This window comes from Lepidochelys kempii, chromosome 7 (genome assembly GCF_965140265.1).
Source record: "Lepidochelys kempii isolate rLepKem1 chromosome 7, rLepKem1.hap2, whole genome shotgun sequence".
NCBI lineage: Eukaryota > Metazoa > Chordata > Testudines > Cheloniidae > Lepidochelys > Lepidochelys kempii.
The window spans coordinates 89,555,959-89,577,529 of record NC_133262.1 but is presented as its reverse complement, the minus strand read 5'-3'; the positions used below and the strand labels follow the sequence as shown (position 1 = coordinate 89,577,529).

At 39.4% G+C, this 21,571-nt stretch overlaps 1 protein-coding gene across 3 annotated transcripts in view; it reads left to right on the top strand.

The window, feature by feature from the left end:
* PRKG1 (protein kinase cGMP-dependent 1) overlaps window positions 1-21,571 on the top strand; it is a 901,242-nt gene that overhangs the window by 702,302 nt on the left and 177,369 nt on the right. For all 3 annotated transcript variants that reach the window (XM_073353692.1, XM_073353693.1, XM_073353691.1), the window contains 2 exons: window positions 2,187-2,264; window positions 7,003-7,097. In XM_073353692.1, coding sequence (XP_073209793.1) covers window positions 2,187-2,264; window positions 7,003-7,097 — 173 coding nt within the window. The remainder of the gene's footprint in view (window positions 1-2,186; window positions 2,265-7,002; window positions 7,098-21,571) is intronic.

Genomic DNA, 21,571 nt, shown 5'->3' with positions numbered 1-21,571 from the left:
TTTCTTTAGATTGTAACGGATATTCAGAAACTGGAGTTACCTTCTGATGCTAACATTTTCAGTTTTCTCTAACATTTTTGTCATGATCAATCAATGCAAACATTGTACAAACCTCTGTAGACTCAAACTAATTGCTTTTTAGGAATAAAATATCTTTGTCAATTGAATTATTGTTTAATTAGACATGAATACTTGCCTCTCCTACCACAGAGCTATTTTACTTTATATTTATTTGCTCCTAAATCAAGTGCTTCCACAACAAAGATTTTTTTTAGCTATATTCAGTATTTTACATGAATCCTAAAATATCTTTTCATTGTAGAGTGTTGTTACCTGAGTTCAAGGGAGACCAAAAAGACTGAGAGTGAAAATGATAGATCAACAAACTGATTTGGAAAAAATAAGGATAGTTCCAAACCTCAGCCCATTTTGAAGGTTCAGATTAGTTCAAATGAATTCCTTCATTTTGAGTCAAGGTCTTTTCCACCTATACTTCTGCTGATATACTACTTTGAGAACACAGCAGATTTGTCAGTCTTTGCTGGGCCTTGCTGCAGTCTTCAAATAACACGTTCACTAGAACTTAGTGTTTCAAAGGTTCATATTGCTATCTGGGGGAGCACAAGAGGTCTGAATACAGTAATCATTACTGCATTAAGAACATAAGAATGGCCACACTGGGTCAGACCAAAGGTCCATCCAGCCCAGTATCCAGTCTGCCGACAGTGGCCAATGCCAGGTGCCCCAGAGGGCATGAACCTAACAGGTAATGATCAAGTGATCTCTCCCCTGCCATCCATCTCCACCCTCTGACAAACAGAGGCTAGGGACACCATTCCTTACCCATCCTGGCTAATAACCATTAATGGACTTAACCTCCATGAATTTATCTAGTTCTCTTTTAAACCCTGTTATAGTCCTAGCCTTCACAACCTCCTCAGGCAAGGAATTCCACAGGTTGACGGGCGCTGTGTGAAGAAGAACTTCCTTTTATTTGTTTTAAACCTGCTGCCCATTACTTTCATTTGGTGGCCCCTAGTTCTTATGTTATGGGAACAAGTAAATAACTTTTCCTTATTCACTTTCTTCACACCTGTCATGATTTTATGACAGGTTTCAGAGTAGCAGCCATGTTAGTCTGTATTCGCAAAAAGAAAAGGAGTACTTGTGGCACCTTAGAGACCAACCAATTTATTTGAGCATAAGCTTTTGTGAGCTACAGCTCACTTCATCGGAGCTGTAGCTCACGAAAGCTTATGCTCAAATAAATTGGTTAGTCTCTAAGGTGCCACAAGTACTCCTTTTCTTTTCATGATTTTATATACCTCTATCATATCCCCCCTTAGTCTCCTCTTTTCCAAGCTGAAAAGTCCTAGGCTCATTCACCACAAAAGCCTGATAAGGCCACCACCATTTATTTAACCTGTGGGAAATCTAGGTCAAAATTTTAGGTGGGATGCTTTAAGTTGATTTACCTCTGCATTTGCCTGTTATTGATCTGCTGACACCCAACACCTTTGAAAATCATACCAGTTATTTAGAAGCCTAAATATGGATTTAAGGACTTAGCTTGGAACATTTTATTTTTTTTGTCTAAATTCACCAAAATTACATTGATTGGTGTAATACAAGGAATTTCATCTAGCCCATTTTTCGACACTCACTCTGACTGGATAGGACAGAATATTATCAGTTAATTTTAGTATAAACCAGGGGAACAAATCAAGACTAATAATAAAACTTATTTTAAGTAAAAATAACTCCTAAATAAAGCCACTGATAACAGGAGTATAAAATAAGATGAACACCACAAACATAAATGAAAATATTTGGAAAAGGACCACTGTTACAAGCAGTTTATTACCATAGTTTTGGTTTGTACTGGATGCTCTTCAGAAAAATTCCTATGTCTTGTTCCATTAGGATACATGGATTGAGGACTGAGGATAAGGCATCCAGACAAAAGCTGGCACTAACAAAATAATAAGAAAAATGGACAAGACAAAATGATTTATTTTTCACTGTTATATTTCTTGACATAGGGTAATTCTTAACTCGTGACAGATGACAGGCTTGGATAAAACTCATTCAGGCTTACTGCCTCCCTAAGAGTTATCTTGTGAAACTGCTGGACTACAAACTGAGTGACAGCCTGATTCCTTTTGTTCTTGTTAATTTTTCCACAGACGCATTATGAAAATGGAGAGTACATTATCAGGCAAGGGGCTCGAGGGGACACTTTCTTTATAATCAGCAAAGGAAAGGTAAGTTGTTGTCACCCCTTTCAAAGCAAATGTCACGTACAATGATGGTGTAACTCTGGGAATGCAGTGTCAATCAATCCTTTTCTTGCAGGGCCACAAATGTTAGAACATTTCACATTTAATTAAACTTCTTGGCACAGTGTCAGTTGGGGAGAAAAAATCCACACACACCCCAAAGGCAGATCTCACACACTGTTTTACACGTACTCACAATGAACACTTTTTGGTTCATGAAAAATGTTGTTAAGCCACCTTGGTTGCATGACTAGCAATATCAAGACTTTATTTACAACATTTCTAGTATAGACATCATCTAAGACTGCCAACATGGGTGCCAGTTATGTTGGTAGGTCTTGTAACATGGATATATGCCTTCTAGGAATGAGACATAACAACTACTATTGAGTTTCGTTTAGTCAGTGCAAAGTTGGGCTAGATGTGATCCAGAAATACATATTTTAATCCCTTGCTCTAAATATAATAATTATTATTTATTATTTGTATTGCTGTAGCACCTATATGTATATACCATAGATGGATAGAACAAATAAACACTGACTGAACACTTATTTTTTTGTTAAGATTTAAATCATGGGGACCCACAGAACTGCTAAGCTGTCTTTCTGAACTAAAATAAAATATATTGTACCATATTTCTATTGAAATTTCTAAAATTTGGTGCCTTCTTTGATGCCTTAGCCTCTACTCAGCAAGTTACAAGGGGGGAAATGCTTTAAACCTCTTAGTTTTCTTTCACAATCTTGGTAGCTTTAGACAATCCTTTTTTGACAGTTGCAAATTCCATTTTATTTGGTGTTAAGCTTGGCAAACACATTGCTCCTTACCACAGCAGGATGCAGATGTTCAAGGGAAGGCACTGCAATTTCCCGCTGCAGAGAATACATACTGAAACACAGATAAAACTAAACAAAAGGGGACAGATAAATTGGTGGGGTCAATCCCAACCTTCTTTTTACCGTTCTTATATTTACACAAAGTCACAGGTTAATACAGGCAATTTATTATGAAAGGCAACAAAAAAGCCCAGATATTGGGGAAGAAAAGAGAGAGTAGTTTAGTTAGTTCTGACATGACTGCCACACATACAGGGGTGTCTTCTGAGAGAGCATGTGACATTGCTAGCTCACAAGTACTGAAGCTAGTACTCTGTCTTGCTCACATTCCCTCTGTCTCTGTAACCCATATTTATCAAACAGCTGAAGTCAAATGTTCACTAGAGGGAAAAAAAGCTGTGTGTATTTTCCATGTGAATAAGTCAATCATTGGCAGGTTTTCTAAATGGAGTACATTATGGGGTGTGCATTTATTATGAAGCCTCAGAAAGTTCCTTTATGTTATCCTCCCCCTCCTTCTCCTGTACTCCTCCCCCTTCCCACCCCATCCCTGTATCTTTCATAATACTCTCAAGCTTTTCCAGCTTCTTCTGATCAGGAGTAACTGATCCCATCATAATCTTTTCCTTACCTCTCTGAAGAAGGAAAACCATGACACAAATGATCCCCACATGAACATTCCTTTCCAGACACACTGGCCTTATCTGTATCCTCCTCTACTCGAAACAGGTTGCACCCTGTCCTCTGTACTCAGAAGAGTCCCCAGATCCCTGATTGGCAGATTCACCAGTCAGTGTGCAAAATAGACTGATATTTCTGTGCACCCAATTGTCATGGTCTGCCACTAACAGCAATGCCACAATGTTATGGTGGATATCTACATGGGGTCTAAATGTTTTTTTGGCAGACTCCCTTTTCCCTTTATTGCTTATTCCCATGTTGACTGTGAGAGCTGATGGGCAGCCAAGGCAGTTGAAATAAAACAGTGCTTGCTGAAATTTGCCTCAGGCCCTTGACCAGAGACTTGAGATGGAGGCTGTTACAGGGATTCCCACTGTGCCCTATTTAACTATTAGTGTGCACATCCACCTCACTACTACAGATTTCCAGAGAGGACTGTGGTGAAAGGTGATGGATGGCGAAACTGGAGATCAGTAAATTTAATAAATGCCTTTGGCAAGTATATGAAATCTCTGCTTTATATGGGAATGGTGCCATGACAACAACACAGCACAGGCCTGAGTTCCCAGGACTCACCGCCAGAGCCCTGGCACTCAAACAGTTAAATAAGATGGATTATAGTATATGACCATACCTTGCACAGACATGGCCACCCAACATCCCAAACTGAACCCTGGGTCAGACAGTTAAATAAATCAATCAAGGATCTGACTGCAGCCCACGTGCCTGGGCATGTACATGCTGCATGCAATTAATTGGTTTGAATATTTAGAAGACCATTAGTTATAAAGCTGTTTCCAATTTCTGATATTCATATAGCTCAGTGTGTCCAGCAGTGATATCTTGGGCAAAACCTGACAGAACTGAACAAGAAAGGTCCTAAAAATTCCTTAATCCTGGCAGCGTAGCTCCTCTCACAAATTACTCCTTTGGTCTCCCAGGGTATATCTACACTGCAATTAGAAACCTGCGACCGGCCCATGCTAGCGGACTCTGGTTTGCTGGGCTTGGGATAAGGGGCTGCTTAATTGCAATGTAGATGTCTAGGCTCAGGCTGAAGCCCTGCTGCTGGGATCCTGCAAGGTGAATAAATTGTTTACTACCAATAGTTTGCACTCTTCTGCTCACCACATGCTGATAGTCTGGCACCGTTCAGTGCTCAGTCAGTAGAGTGAAATCATGTGCCATGCTGTGCTGTAGCATGCCATTTTTCCTGTAAAAATCAATGTCACAAATGTAATAGGTGCATTATTGGTGCCATATTATCTGGTGATTAATGTGTATCATCACTTTAAACTGTGATCCCTTGGCATTTCTTTTCTAGGACACACAGAGGATCACAGAGCTAAAATGTATTAAGTCTTTCTTTACTTAGTTTTTTTCCATCTGCTACAAACAGTTTTATCCAATCTGTTACGCTTTCCCTACCCTCATCTGATCTTTGATAACTCACTGCAAAACTTTATTGTAGGCTGAGTGCTCATTAATGACTCAAAACTACTATGTTGAGCACCCATACCAAGAGACAGTAGACGGTAGAGGAAATGGGTTTTTTTTAGGTTTTCACAACAAAATTAAACTAGAAAGCTTTCCATATCCCCCATATCAGAACTAAATTAAACTGTTTGAAATCCCAGAATGCTTTGTGAATTTGCATATGCAGAACCTGAGATTTTCACAAAATGCAAGTGGGATTTGCAAATTTGATCTAAGGGTGAAATGTTGCCATTTTCCTCTGCCCACTAAATTTCTTGCACTGGATGTTGCACCTGGCCCAGCATCCTCTCTCAATCTGACCATTTTAAAACATTCAGAGTTCACCCTTGTTAAGTCTAGGTTCAAAGAAAAGAATTGCCTCTCATATGAGGGTCATATACATCCCAGATCTACCTATCACCTTTTCAAGGGGTTTCTGAATCTTTGGTGGACTAATGGAGTGTGCTGTATTATCCTTAATACTAGTGGTATATCCAGAAAGGATTTGCCTTGCAGTAGTTGCTAGGAGTTTACCAATTTGTCATGGAGACACAACAAGCTACAAGGAAATCAGGGTTTCTTATTATCTTAATGCAAAGTAGAATGGTCTTCAGAAGAGCAATTAGAAGATATTAGAAGAAAAATTAAAAAGAATTAGCACCTCCAGTGCTGGAACTCCATCTCCTATGGATATGAAGACCTCCAACCATTGTGTATTGCCCATATATATATTTTTAATCTGTGCCTACATCAGGCTCACACTATGCATCATTTTTCAGTTGTGTTGGAAATCCACTTTTCATCTGCAAAACCTGCTTTTCTTTTTCACAGCAAAAAAATGTCAAGGCACAGCTGCAGACTGCCACTTTTCATTCATTAAATTGGCAAAGGTGGTTAAAGGCTGTTAAGCCACATTTGCAGTTTTTAATTTTATTATATTGCTTTTTATTTTCATTTTTTAAATCAAAAATACATGGAAGTTCTTTATTTCTGCTCCAGCTAGCATTTGGGGTCCATGACTGTGTCCTTTCATTGCATTCAATGATTCAAAGAGGAAGGGTTTTCATTCTGTAATGAGAAAAGGAGGACTTGTGGCACCTTAGAGACTAACCAATTTATTAGAGCATAAGCTTTCGTGAGCTACAGCTCACTTCCTCAGATGCATATCGTGGAAACTGCAGCAGGCTTTATATATACACAGAGAATATGTTCTCTCTTCATTTCAGCTTGTAGACTAGTTTCCTGATTAGTGAATGGTGCAGAACAGAATAACCTAGAACTCTGTAAAAAGAAGCCCACATAATAAGTCCATCTTGTAATATAAAAGATTTGGACCTCCAGTTCTAGAGCTGACTCCATACAAACAGACCCCTGTGCTCACACAGTCAATTGCCAGATTGGGGCCTCAAACGCAAAAATAAATGAGAGGGCACGATTCATATTAGTATTTTCAAAAATAATACATACCCCAATAAAAAGTAATTATACATTTCCATGAATGGCCTAAGAGGCTTGTTTGGGGAACTGGCCATAGTAGTACGCTTGATTACATAGATCTAAAATGGTGATTGGCAAGGCTCTAAGGAAGTTCAGGATACAGGAATTATCAAGTTAACCAGATAGGAACCTGAATCGGTTATTAATTGAAAATGCCATCAGATGACTCATACATTCCCAAATGAGTAGGTTTTATTAATAAAACATTTTGGTTTTTTTCTTTTCCACAGGTAAATGTTACTCGTGAAGATTCACCCAGTGAAGAGCCAATCTTTCTCCGCACTTTAGGGAAAGGAGATTGGTTTGGAGAAAAAGCACTTCAGGGGTAAGTACTACAAATTATATAGCTGTTCAACTGTGATTCACTGCAGATAGGGATTCTGGAATAGCTTATTGGGGTCTTGCAGCTAGAAGATAGAACTGAATTCTAAGCAATCTTGCTGAGTCATCGTCCTGGAGGCACTGATAACCAGTCTGTAGTGAAGGTTTGTTGCATTGGAATTTGGCCTTAACTTGGTATTAAAATCCCTGTTTTGTACTTAAATGTCTGAATGTAGACCTCAATTTGGGTCTGATAAGCTTTTCTTATTTTTAAAATTTTCCACCTTGTGGTATGTTTCATGTGTTGGGTGAGCACATAACAGCAGACTGCATGTAAAGTGGTGGTGTGCACACTTGAGCAACTTAGACTGTTTTTAATGAAGTGTTTTGTTTGGGAGTTATAACTATGCTTGGAGGGAACTTAAAGGTGTAAATAGGAGTCCACCATACATGTTATATGTCCACCATTTAATACTTAGTCCTGTCATGAGTACAGGGGACTGGACTAGATGACCTCTTGAGGTCCTTTCCAGTCCTATGATTCTATGTTAATATTAAATAGGAGTATAGAAGTGTAATACTCTGTATACACTGTAATAGAAGTGTAATATTTCTTCAATGGTGTACTAAAGGTACATAGGGAAGGCAATGTAGAGACTTTTTATAGGTTTAGATGTACAGTAGAACATTCAGGGATATAGTTGCATGACTCCTATTAATGTTAGTGGGCACCATACAGTTAAATCTCCCATTCTTAAAATTTACCTCTGCCTATAAGCTCTATGGCAACCTTTCCTTTTCTTTCTCATATTGTAACCTCCACATTCAGTCATTTACAAACCAGTCTTCGTCAAAAGAGCCCAAGAACCCTTTTAGCCAAATTTTGTGGCACTTCTGACATCTAGAGAGAACTGGCCAACATTATTACCCATCTCAAGTGTCCAAAACTCATGAGTCAGAGGCAGGCCCACCAAAACCACGAGATCAACTTAAAAACCATGAGCTTTTTTAAATAATAAATTTGAGGTTATTTTAATTTGCCTTCTGATTTTCTAACCTTTACGGTTTACTTGAGCAATATATCCAAGCTTTTCTCTGTAGCCATGAGAGCTAGAAACTTTTTTTTTTTTATGAAAACTGAAATTCTCAGAAAACCACATGACTCCAGGAGCTTGGGTTTCAAGAAAAACACCAAATATCATAAAACTTGCAAGAAAATTTTGAGAGTTGGCAACTCTGGGCCAAATAAGTCTGGAAACAAACAGGTCTGAGAAATAGAAGAATGCTCATAACGCACCTTCTCAAACAACTTCTAATAATACAACTACTCCAGAGTTTAGGTTCTTATTTTTTAATAACGAATTTTTTAAAAAAAATTCAAATACAGTTGTGTTTGTTAGCTGCCTTAGACTAAAATGAATTAATTCACAATAGGTATTTAAACAATTTGTATATTTTAAAATATTCAGTATAAAATGGCTTTTATCTTCTGAAATTAACCTGAAATCTTGCTATAATTGGTATTGTATTTTCAATGTATAGAGGTAGGATAATACCCAGATGCTTTTTGAATGAAAATGTACATATCTGAGATACTGCAGGCTCAGTTTACTAGTAAACTCAGTAATGCTGTAGGTAGACTTAAATTTGATAGTTTGGAAGTATATCTGCAGCTAGATAAATAACTGACAAATGTATATGTGTATATATATATATATATACATATATATATAAATGTTTAGACGTCACTGTTGTTTACTGCAGGATGTGTCTATATGCTTCTATTAAATGTTTGTGAATATGAGTTTAATATAGATAGATATAGACAAGCGGTACATGTTTTCTTTTGATATTTTCTTTGTACCTAGTTAACAGCTAAAGATAATTTTTCAAAGCTTTCTTTGGAATTTTTAGTCATGTGACACCCATTGACTTCAATTGGAATTGTTCAACAATAACTTCATCCAATGCTGTGAAAATTTACCCCACAGTGATAATGTGTTAAAAATAAAAACTGAGCTTCATGTGTAATTTCATATGCATTTTATCCAGTTACAATTAATAGCAATAGGGAGTATTTTACTATTTCAGCAATGCTGAATAGTTGCAGTCTTCATTATGCATACTGCTGCACAGAAGGAATTTGGATAACAAGTATTTTGTATGATACGTTGGAAATACTTACGCTGACGTACAAGTCCTGTGATAACATGCATTATCCTATTTTTCTAGCCAGTACACCACACATTTCATTTTACACTATCCCAGTCACAATAACAGAAACAAAACAAGTCACAAAATTACCACAGCCATATTTTTTACAGTAATAGTTAAACTTCCCAACACATTTGCCTTTCAGTTTCCTGTCTAATTCAGTCTGAGATGACAATATATACTGTAGGACTAGAAATAGTCACTGTACATTATTTTTTGCTGTATTTCATAGTTAAACTAATTTTTGACAATTTTTTAATATTGATTATTTCTAGCAACAGGCAGGTGGCAGGACTCATCTACATAGTCCAGCAGGGAGCATGAAAATAATGTAATGTAAACATCTATTGCACCTAAACAGCCCTATAGTAGCTTATCCATTCTGTTGTGCTCTTTCTGTACCATACCAATGGAGAATAACATCAGCAGCTGAATTCTAGCATTTTCCAAAAATGTGAGATACAAGGGATTCTAATCTGTAGTGTAGATACACTAATGCAGTGGTTCTCAACCTTTTGGGGCTCAGGACCCGTTTGTAAATGTTTATGGCCTGTCACAACTCAGTAAATAGTCTTGGGGTGGAGGCCATGGGGCAGAACTGTAACTAGGCATTTTAGCTCCGGGGGTGAGCAATCATATTTTGTGCCCGCCACCAGAGGTGACATGGGGGGAGGGGCCCCCAATTTTTTAGTTGTCCCACCCCTCCAACCCAGACAGCCTGGGTGGCCTGCTGAGGTTCATCAGAGGGTGGAGGTGGTGCTCCTCTACCAAGCCCCACCTCCTAGCATCACCTGCCTGAGCCACCCAAGCTCTTGTGCTGTGAGGCTGGCTGGGCTTGGCTCTCCACTCCGGGCATTGCAAACTCCAGGGTTGCAGCGCCATTCACCCCTGCCTTCCTTGCTGAACCAAATTTGTGTAAGTGGAGTTGTGACCTGACTCATGAGGTTGCAGTGCCACTCACTCAAATTTGGCCTAACAGACTCCAAACCTGAGTGGTGCTGGGACCCTGGAGGTTGCAGGGAGGCAAGCCCAGCCAGGCCTTTGGGACAGGAGCCACCTGTGACCCTTTGAAACATTCTGGTGACCCAATTTTGGGACCCAACCCTCTGGTTGAGAACCTCTGCACTATTGTACCCCTTTCAGAAATCCAGTGTCAGTGTTTCTAGAATATGGTGTTCATTAAACCCATCTTCCTTGTTCCCCCTCTTTCCTTTCCTCCTGAAAGCTTCAAAATGTTATCTCACTAAGCTCTCAGCTCTTATTGACTAAGGATCCCAACAGTCACTTCCAGACTCTCATATGCCATATGGCAATGTAAAGCCTGCCAGGTCATTAATAACCATTGATAACTGCTACAGAACCTTGGCAGTACATTTTTATAATTCTCAACAGATTGAACAAATATCATTATTCTATAAGCTATATGAGTACAGTGTAACAGCCTATTACAATTAACACCTGTGAATCAAATGTACTCTTTCTTTTTGCTGCTCTGTTGTTTCTGTAAATTAACTGTGGCTCCTAAATTAGGGATTTTCAACTACTTTTGACATTATTAGCATATTTTTATGCTGCTTTTCTTTGGAACTTGCCAAATAATGCCCCTTAAAATATACAGCTTCATCCTTTAATTTTCCATGTATTTTTTTTAAAAGGGGTTGGCAGTCAATGGAAGGATAGAGTAACAGTGAAGGAAAGAAAACTTTCCTTAATTTTAACACTCCAGTGAAATCATGTAAAAAGAAGTATTTTTTCCATTTAAATCTTTCATGTGGATGGAGGGAGAATTGTGAGGAGCTGCCCTTCTTCTGGGTAGATGAGGAAGGACGTGGTACTTGATTTGTTTAGCCAGGCATTTTGAGCCTGACAGACTTTCCCCATTCCTGAAATTTCCTATGTTGTGAATTTTAGTTAAAGTTTCAGTATTGCCAACTTGCATTATTTTTAATGTAAGTCTCACAATATCTGAATGTTTCTATTATTTATCTATTTATTTGTATTACTGTAGTGCCAAGGAGGCCTAGTCATGGACCAGGTGTTGGATCATGCTAGGTGTTGTACAAAGACAGGAAAAAAAGGCAGAACAAAAAGACAGACTCTGCCTCAAGTTGCTAACAAGTATAAGACCAGAGACAACAGATGGAGGTGTACAAGTAAACACCGTAATACTATTGGTCAACGTGATAGGCAGTGATCTCTGCACACCAACCAGACTAAACATTGTTAAGCTTTTGTACGCATCACAGTAAAGGAGCGTGTTAAAGAGGGATTTCAAGATAGACGATGAGGTAACTTTGCATATGGGGAGTGCCTCCCAACTGTGTTGGGCAGCCTGGGAGAAAGCACGAAGTTGTTTGTTTGAAAATTTAACAAGTAGGCAGTGGAGACTGGCATCATGGGTTAAATGGAGGTGGACATAAAAATCTTGATAGGGAATGAGAGATGATAGATAGGGTAGGGATTGACTTTGAAAGGCCTTGAAAGTCAAACAAGCATCTAAAGTTTGATGTGATCGAGAAGGGTGAGCCAGTGGAGGGATTGAAACAAGGGTGTAATCACAGACAGTGGGTGAACCCCCGCTTTGGGGAGGCAAGCCCACTGGACATGCCCCATCCCCCTGAGGCCCCATCCCCTGCATGCTGGAGCCCCAAACCCCCCATAACAGAAGGAGCCCTGAGGGCCCCCCCGCAACTGTAAGAGTCCCGGCCTGCCTACCCCAGCCAGACTGGGCTGTCCCCGCTCCCAAAGCATCGGTCTGGTCTTAGCCACACTGGGCTGAGCCACCACAACCCTGCCAGGCCGGCAATGCTAGGCTGAGCCACTGGGCCAGCCGGGGCCACGCCAGGCCCCTGAGCCGTTGGCCACGCTGAGTGCCAGGCTGAGCCGTCGCCGCCTGGCCTCCGGCCACACTGGGCTAAGCCGCGGCCATGCTGGGCTGAGCTGCTGCCCCCGACCCCAGCCACATCAGGCTGAGCTGCTGGGCCGCCCCCGGCCATGCCGCCCCCTCCCTGAGCTGCTGGCCAGGCTGAGCCCCCAGTCCCACCAAGCACTGGGCCGGGCTGCTCCTAGCCAGCCCCAGCACACGGAGCCACCTCACTCCCCCGCCAGTTCCTCCCGCCCACTGCTGGCTCACCGTGTTCCTTCCTCACTCCCCTGCCCCCGCAGAGGAGGGACCCGGCAAGCAGTGGCAGGCAGGCAGAAGCAGCAGCAACAGACGATGGGGGCCTTGGGAAGGGACAGGGGCATGGCCACTGCGGATCTGATGTCTGGCAGCGTGTCGGTGGCAGCTGCACCAGGGAAGGCTTAGCCTTCACTGGCATATTATACCTGCCGTCCATGGGTGTGATATCGTCAAAGTAACAGGATAGGAAAATGATCTTTGCAGCAACATTCTAAGTGGATATGAGTGGGAGGAAATTGCATTTGTCAAGGCCAGAGAGCAGGAGGTTGCAGTAATTGAGACACAGGCTAATGAGTGCTTAAATGAGAGTTTTAGCTGTGTAGATGGATAAGAAAGGCCATATCTCAGAGATCTTATGCAGAAAGAATTGGCAAGATTTAGCCTGGATGTCAGGACCTAGCGAGAGGTCCTAGAGAAAGGCAAAGTTTTTAATTCTCATTAATTTCTGATTTCTACCTTTAATCTCATAAAGCTTTGCCCTTCTCCAAAATGGCCACCAATTCCCATTTCTGCAATGGAACTGAAGCCACAGTTTACCCTTGGAAGGATGGATGCCATTTAAACCTTTACAGGTGAAAGTGAGGCTGCTCCAGCAAACTGCTGAAGTTTGTGTTATGTAGGGCTTGCATTTAGGCCTCTCAGAGCAGGTTCTTACTGTAATACATGTGCTCATGTTGAAACCATATCTTTTTGGATCTAATTTTTTTAAGTATGTTCTTTGTGTATTTGTGTTAAATGTAACAGGCCAAATCCTAAAGTCAATGGCAAAATCCTACTGAGGTTTAAAAGCAGACACATTATCTCAAACTACTGCTTTCTACCAAATACAGTTTATCACTGATGGGGAAAACTCACTTTCTGAACCTTTCTGAAGACGTTCTAGAATACATTGGAACACCATTAAATAAAGAATTAGAAACCTGATACTCAGAGGTGCTGAGCATCTGCATATCCTGTTGATTCATGAGGAGTTTGGGGCACTCAATATTTCTCAAAAGCAGGCCATACATACACAGCTTCAATTTTTGCTATCCAATACACTGAGCATTATATTAAAGAGTGTCCTTTGTGTTTCTTCATACTAGAAACACTGAATACGTATGTTATGGTAGTCATTAGTGTTGTTGTGTGTTTTGTTTATTTCATAGAATATCAGGGTTGGAAGGGACCTCAGGAGATCATCTAGTCCAACTCCTTGCTTAAAGCAGGACCAGTCCCCAACTAAATCATCCCAGCCAGGGCTTTGTCAAGCCTGACCTTAAAAACCTCTAACCAATGAAATTCCACCACCTCCCTCGGTAACACATTCCAGTGCTTCACCACCCTCCTAGTGAAAAAGTTTTTCCTAATATCCAACCTAAACCTCCCCCACTGCAACTTGAGACCATTACTCCTCGTTCTGTCATCTGGTACCACAAGAACAGTCTAGATCCATCCTCTTTGGTGGTGTTGATATTTCTGGTTGTGATGCTATTTCTTATTTAAAAAAATAAATAAAAAGATTATGGCATTTTTCACTACAGTTGCTATTTCAGTATTAACTGTTATCCCCAATCCAAAGTAGTTGCATTTATTCTCAATTTCACAACAATAAGCAAATGTTTCTAGGAATAGGAAAATAATACTGGTGCTCTAAACCAAAAACAGGACTCTTAACTGTGACGGGTTGCGTCACAGAAACCCCCTTGGGACTGCCACCTGATGTGCTGGGACTACCTCTGAGCCTGTTTTCTCTGGCAGTTTGGGACTTCAGTACCCTGCCTTCTTGTGCCAGATACGCTAGCCTGCTACAAACACAGACCCAGGTCTGAAACACTTCCCCCAAAAGCTGCAGGATTAACTGAAAACAGCTTAAGAAGTGCTCCTGTCTCCAGCACCCAGATACCCAGTTCCCAATGGGATCCAAACCCCAAATAAATCCGTTTTACTCTGTATAAATCTTATATAGGGTAAATTCATAAATTGTTCGTCCTCTATAACACTGATAGAGAGATATGCACAGCTGTTTGCTCCCCCAGGAATTAATTACTTACTCTGGGTTAATTAATAAGTAAAAAGTGTTTTTATTAAATATAATTTAAGTGGTTCCAAGTAATAACAGACAGAATAAAGTAAGTTACCAAGCAAAATAAAATAAAATATGCAAGTCTAAGCCTAATACAGTAGGAAACTAAATGCAGGTAAAATCTCACCCTCAGAGATGTTCCAATAAGCTTCTTTGACAGAGTAGACTCCTTCCTAATCTGGGTCTAGCAATCACTCATACCCCCGTAGTTACTGTCCTTTGTTCCAGTTTCTTTCAAGACAAAATGGAGGGGTTTCCAGGGCCTTATATAGTCTTTCTCTTGTGCAACATTACAGCCACAATATGGGGTCTCTAGCCCCTGAGCAAGTCATATGTCTATGAATGTTTCAGCTTTTTGTTTACATGTTAGTTTGAACATTCCCAGGAAGCTCAGATGTGGATTGGTGTCTCCCAAAGTCCACTGTTAGTTAAGTACTCCCAATTACTTGAATAACCCCTTCACACTATAAATAGTGTATATGGATGTAGCTTTTAAAAACAGGCGCAATGTTTTCAACTATATCTTTGAGATAGTAAGATGAAAATTGTAGCTTGTTCTGATGTTTCCATCAATATATGTTCAGTGGATTGTCTTTGAATAGAGTATATTTTATGCTGTTACCCCAAGAGGTAGCTAGTTCTGTGTGACTGAGGTATATATTGCTGATGTGGGGAAAAAACAAACAAGTTTACTGAAACAAAATGTTACTCATGAAGAAACATAGTTTGTTCATTTGTCCATCTAATCTTTCTTTGAAATTAATGTATCTGGGTTTCACTTCTGTGTTTCCATTACAGCTTTATCTTCTTCAATTATGTTGGTGTTCAATCCATTCAAATATATATTTTTCTGCAAATAATTTTTGTGGTTTAGTTAAATTACAATGAAATGCATTTTTTAAATTTAGTGGATTACAAACATAATATAGTACAATGATGACCCATTTGAGGAGACTAGTTTGCAAATCTTGTGAATTACTTTAAGACAGTCCATATTGAAAAACCACGTGGAAGGCTCCCTGCACAAGTCTTGTACATATGTAAAGGGTTGGGTGATAAACCATATCTGCTCATCTCTGCACCAGCTGGAAGCTCAAGGTTAAGGCAGGGAACTCTGTGAAAATAGTATCCTCTCTGATCTGTTTTCCCTTCCACAAAGAGCAAAATATGTATTTTCTAAATCCAGATTTAGGAAAACAAAACATGCATGCATGCAGAGAGACGCACAAACTCATGCATGCTAGATTTGTAGTTAATACAATGAACTGGGACGCAACAGATCTGGGTTCAGTTCCTGGCTCTCCACAAGCGTCATGTGTGGTCTTGTACTTAATCTTTCCCTCCGTTCTCTGTCTTTCTCCTAAATCTTGTCTGGCTTGTCTGAAGAGTTTACAGTCCAAATAGAGCAATGACTATCTCTTACTAAGTGTTTTTATGGAGCCTAGCACAATGAGGCCTCTATCTTGGTTGATGTTTGTAGATATTACCATAATATAAATAATAATAATAATAATTAACACTTCTTTACCATTCTAGATCAGTTAAACTGGGTTTTGATGTATTTTTTTTGTATCCTGGATTTGCTTTTGTCTTTTTGAAGGAAGGGGCTGGGCCAGGGAACTTTCTTTAGTTGTATAACATTTTGATGTGTGTGGTGGAAAAGGTCATTTTGTGAAAGAATATTTTATTTTGTTAATTGAATAAGTTGACTTACTCTGCCATCCCACAGACCATTTGAATAGTGAATGTGTTGTAAGATGTATCTTATAGGGGTATCTTCCATTTTCAAGAGAACTCTTACTGATTTCCATGTATATCTCCCAACCTCCTGCTTAGTTATTCTGCTACGAATTTTAAGATTAAGAGTATTAAGGTTCTTGGTGGAATGAGGATAATCCATGGGACACAGTAATACCAGGGTATAAAATATATCAGAAGGACAGAACACATTGTGCTGGTGGGGGAGTAGCACTATATGTGAAAAAAAGAATAGAATCAAATGAAGTAAAAATCTTAAATGAACCAAACTATACCACAGAATCTCTATGGATAGTAATTCCATGCTCTAATGATAACACTATAGCAGTAGGGGTATATTACCGACCACCTAACCAGGATGGTGACAGTGACTGTGAAATACCCAGGGAGATTAGAGGGGCTATTAAAATAAACAAAGTAATTATGGGGTATTTCAACTATCCCCATATTGACTGGTTCATGTCACCTCAGGATGGAATGCAGAGAGAAAGTTTCTTGACACCTTAAATGACTGCTTCTTGGAACCACAAGAGGAGAGACAATTCTTGATTTAGTCCTAAGTAGAGCACAGGATCTGGTCCAAGAGGTGAATATAGCTGGACCGCTTGATAATAGTGACCATAATATAATTAAATTTAACATCCTTGTGGCAGGGAAAACACCATAGCAGCCCAACACTGTAGCACTTAATTTCAGAAAGGGGGACTACAGAAAAATGAGGAAGTTAGTGAAACAGAAATTAAAAGGTACAACACCAAAAAGTGAAATCACTGCAAGCTGCATGGAAACTTTTTTAAGACACTATAATAGAGGTTCAACTTAAATGTATACCTCAAATTAAAAAACGTAGTAAGAGAGCCAAAAAATGCCACCATGGCTAAACAACGATGTAAAAGAAGCAGTGAGAGACAAAAAACATCCTTTAAAAAGTAAAAATTAAATCCTAGTGAGGAAAATAGAAAGGAGCATAAATTCTGGCATATGAAGTGGAAAAATATAATTAGGAAAGCCAAAAAAGAATTTGAGGAACAGCTAGCCAAAGACTCAAAAAGTAATAGCAAAAAAAAAATTTAAGTACATCAGAAGCAAGAAGCCTGCTAAACAACCAGTGGGGCCACTGGACAATCGAGATGCTAAAGGAGCACTCAGGGATGATAAGGCCATTGTGCAGAAACTAAATTAATTCTTTGCATCGGTCTTCATGGCTGAGGATGTGAGGGAGATTCCCAAATCTGAGCCATTCTTTTTAGGAGACAAATCTGAGAAAATGTCCCCGATAGAGGTGTCATTAGAGGAGGTTTTGAAACAAATTGATAAACAATAAGAAGTCACCAGGACCAGATGGTATTCACCCAAGAGTTCTGAAGGAACTCAAATGTGAAATTGCAGAACTACTAACCGTGGTCTGTAACCTATCATTTAAATCAGCTTCTGTACCAAATGACAGGAGGATAATTAATGTGATGCCAATTTTAAAAAGGGCTCCAGAGGTGATCCCGGCAATTATTGACCAGCAAGCCTGACTTCAGTACCGGGCAAACTGTTTGAAACTGTAGTAAAGAACACAATTGTCAGTCACATATATGAACATAATTTGTTGGGGAACAGTCAACATGGTTTTTGTAAAGAGAAATCATGCCTCACCAATCTACTCGAATTCTTTGAGGGGGTCAACAAGCATGTGGACAAGGGGGATCCAGTAGATATAGTGTACTTCGATTTTCAGAAAGCCTTCGACAAGGTCCCTCACTAAAGGGTCTTAAGCAAAGTAAACAGTCATGGGATAAGAGGGAAGGTCTTCTCATGGATTGGTAACTGGTTAAAAGATAAGAAACAAAGGGTAAGAATAAATGGTCAGTTTTCAGAATGGAGAGAGGTAAATAGTGGTGTCCCCCACGGGTCTGTACTGGGGCCAGTCCTATTCAACATATTCATAAATGATCTGGAAAAAGGGATAAACAGTGAGGTGGCAAAATTTGCAGCTGATATAAAACTACTCAACATAGTTAAGTCCCAGGCAGACTGAGAAGAGCTACAAAAGTATCTCTCAAAACTAGGTGACTGGGCAACAAAATGGCAGATGAAATTCAATGTTGATAAATGCAAAGTAATGCACAATGGAAAACATAAGGTACAGATAAGACAGAAAATATCATATTGCCTCTATCTAATTCCATGATACGCCCACATCTTGAATACTGCTTGCAGATGTGGTCACCCCATCTTGAAAAATATATATTTGAATTGGAAAAGATTCAGAAAAGGGCAACAAAAATTATTAGGGGTATGGAATGGCTTCCATATGAGGAGAGATGAATATGACTGGAACTTTTCAGCTTGGAAAAGAGATGACTAAGGGGGGATATGATAGATGTCTATAAAATAATGACTGGTGTGGACAAAGTAAATAAGGAAGTGCTATTTACTCCTTCTCATAACACAAGAACTAGGGGTCACCAAATGAAATTAATAGGCAGCAGGTTTAAAACAAAAAAAAGGAAGTATTTCTTCACACAACACACAATCAACCTGTGCGACTCTTTTCCAGAAGATGTTGTGAAGGCCAAGACTATAACAGGGTTCAAAAAAGAACTAGATAAATTCATGGAGGATAGGTCCATCAATGGCTATTAGCCAGGATGGGCAGGGATGGTGTCCATAGCCTCTGTTTGCCAGAAGCTGGGAATGAGTGACAGGGCATGGATCACTTGATGATTACCTGTTCTGTTCATTCCCTCTGGGGCACCTGGCATTGGCCACTGTCAGAAGACAGGATACTGGGCTAAATGGACCTTTGGTCTGACCCAGTATGGCCATTCTTATGTTCTTACATTTGTTATTATTTGTGCTGTAACTTCTACCTTCTGTAACCTCAAACATCTCTGTAGTGTATTATGCATCAGTACACATAAGCAATTCACATTAATGTTAAGAGTATTTTTATGTATGTAGGAGTGGTAAATCTCCTCTGTGACTGCCCAGAAACTTTTTAGGCCAAATTTCTACCCTCAATTTAATTTTCTTAAATCATTGTGATCAGAATTTAGTTCTATTCATCTTTATAGATATAGGAACCTGTGTATAAAAAGAGGAGGAAATAAAACATGTAGCCATGTTGGAGTAAGAATTTGCTTTGGGAAGTTAGAAATAATGTATGTTGAAATGTTAATGCTTCTTTAGATCTCGAAGGCAGTCTATAGAGTATCAAAACTTTAAGGTGTTTTTTTGGATTCATGAACGAACCACATATATTCCCTAAAAAGTTTTCTGAACATCTAATAGCTGAAAGGCCTATGACCAAAATCAATATGTGAAACATCAATAAGATATTAGAACATTGACAGCACTATTGATTTTTCGTATCCTCCTTTTTAATGTAATGTTTTTGTTTGCTCCTGCTGTAGACAATATTACGAGTCAGTTGCCAGAATAGCTGTTACTTTCATTTTGTCTGCCCCACACCTCATGTATGTTGCTGGGGATATTTCTAGAACCAACTGAGCTTAGCCCTACTATAATTCTAATATTGTTTATTTTCTGCCTTTTTCGTATTTCTTACACAGACAGGAAATCCTCAAAAAGTAAGACAGTTTGGTTCAGATAAGACCCAAAATATTTGGATGTCCATCCAAAACTTCAATGTATTTGAACGTTTTGAAACCTGCTTTCCATCTTCAAAGCCAACCAGATCCTTCTCCTAAGATAACCTTTTCCACCCTAGCTACCTGATCTTCATCATCTCACTTCCTTCCTGTACCACTCTTCAGCGAGACTCCTCTCATCCTGGAATCCCTTTCCCCTAAGTCTTTCCTTTCCCAAAGCCCTTACATATCTGCCTGAGCTAATATCCTATGTAGCCCTTCAAGGGTTATTTGATTTGGTTTAATTAACTATCTAATCTGGGATTGACTATTTTTGATTACTTAATGTTTAGAAAAGAGGTAATTTGCACAGTGAAACTGAGTTGCATGTTATATTGTTCATTTCCCTCTTCTAATTTACAAAACTCCCCACTTAGTGAATTTAACACCTCCCCTGTGACCTGAACATGTCCTAGAAAGACAAAATGCAGAAGGGTAATGGGTCTCTTTTTAAAAAATAATAATAAAATTCAATATCCTATTGAGATCTATCTCCTATCTAACAATAGGAAACAACTGTTATCTCTCTCAGTTACTTATCAAATATTTCTTATTTTCCCCTTCATTTAACACACAGAAGTTGGGAGTTTATTACAAATCTCCTGTAGGGACAGAGAATACAAGTTTTAATTTACTAAATTTATTGCCATTTCTCTCAGCCCCTGTTTTGCCTGAACAGTTGTGTGTTGTAAAGTCTTTTGAATGTCCTTGACTAAACTTATCATTGAATATCAGTATGGTGTATCATGTTAGTTGGACATTTTGATTGCACAGCACTGTGCCTTCCATTAAAATCTTAGCAACAGTTGACTTGTTAACCTGATTAATTTAGGTTTTGTATATTTTTGATGTTGCTGCTGGAATGTTTTATTCTAATCTGACATGTACTAGTAGCTAGGAAGTAGTGATCAATCAGGTGTGTATGTGGCCAGCACTAGTCTGAGCTCAGACCAGGTTATTTGACAGTATAGTTGGGTTCTGGTTCTGGAAAGCAAAGAACTAGCCTCCCTGTTTTTTCAACAAGGTGTGCTGTACAGCATGCTGTTTCTCTCCACTGGCTCATTCAGTGCTATGCTTTGACTGGTGCTAGTATTGTCCTTACCTGCTGTCATTTTCAATTAAAACATTTTCTTCCGTCAGTGTCTGTTATGAATTTAGACTATTGGAAAGGTGTGGGACGCTTTCGACTGACCAAGAGTGAGGAATTTGATCACAGTGGAGATTTAAAATTACCTATTGTCCCATGGAGATATTACTGGGGGGAGGGGGGGGAGGGGGAGGGATACTGTGAATCCTAGCCCCTGAACAGAACAGATTATATGCTGGAATACATCTCTTTCCTGCATTACTGACTGTATCACTGGCAGGATTAACTTGTATTATGTAGCTGTAACACTAAGAACTCACTGTATTGGGCTGCTCTCATATTGTTGAGTTCATTTATGGGACTGGTTCCCTTTCTTCCTGTCATAAATATAAAGGGAAGGGTAAACCCCTTTGAAATCCCTCCTGGCCAGGGGAAAGCTCCTCTCACCTGTAAAGGGTTAAGAAGCTAAAGGTAACCTCGCTGGCACCTGACCAAAATGACCAATGAGGAGACAAGATACTTTCAAAAGCTG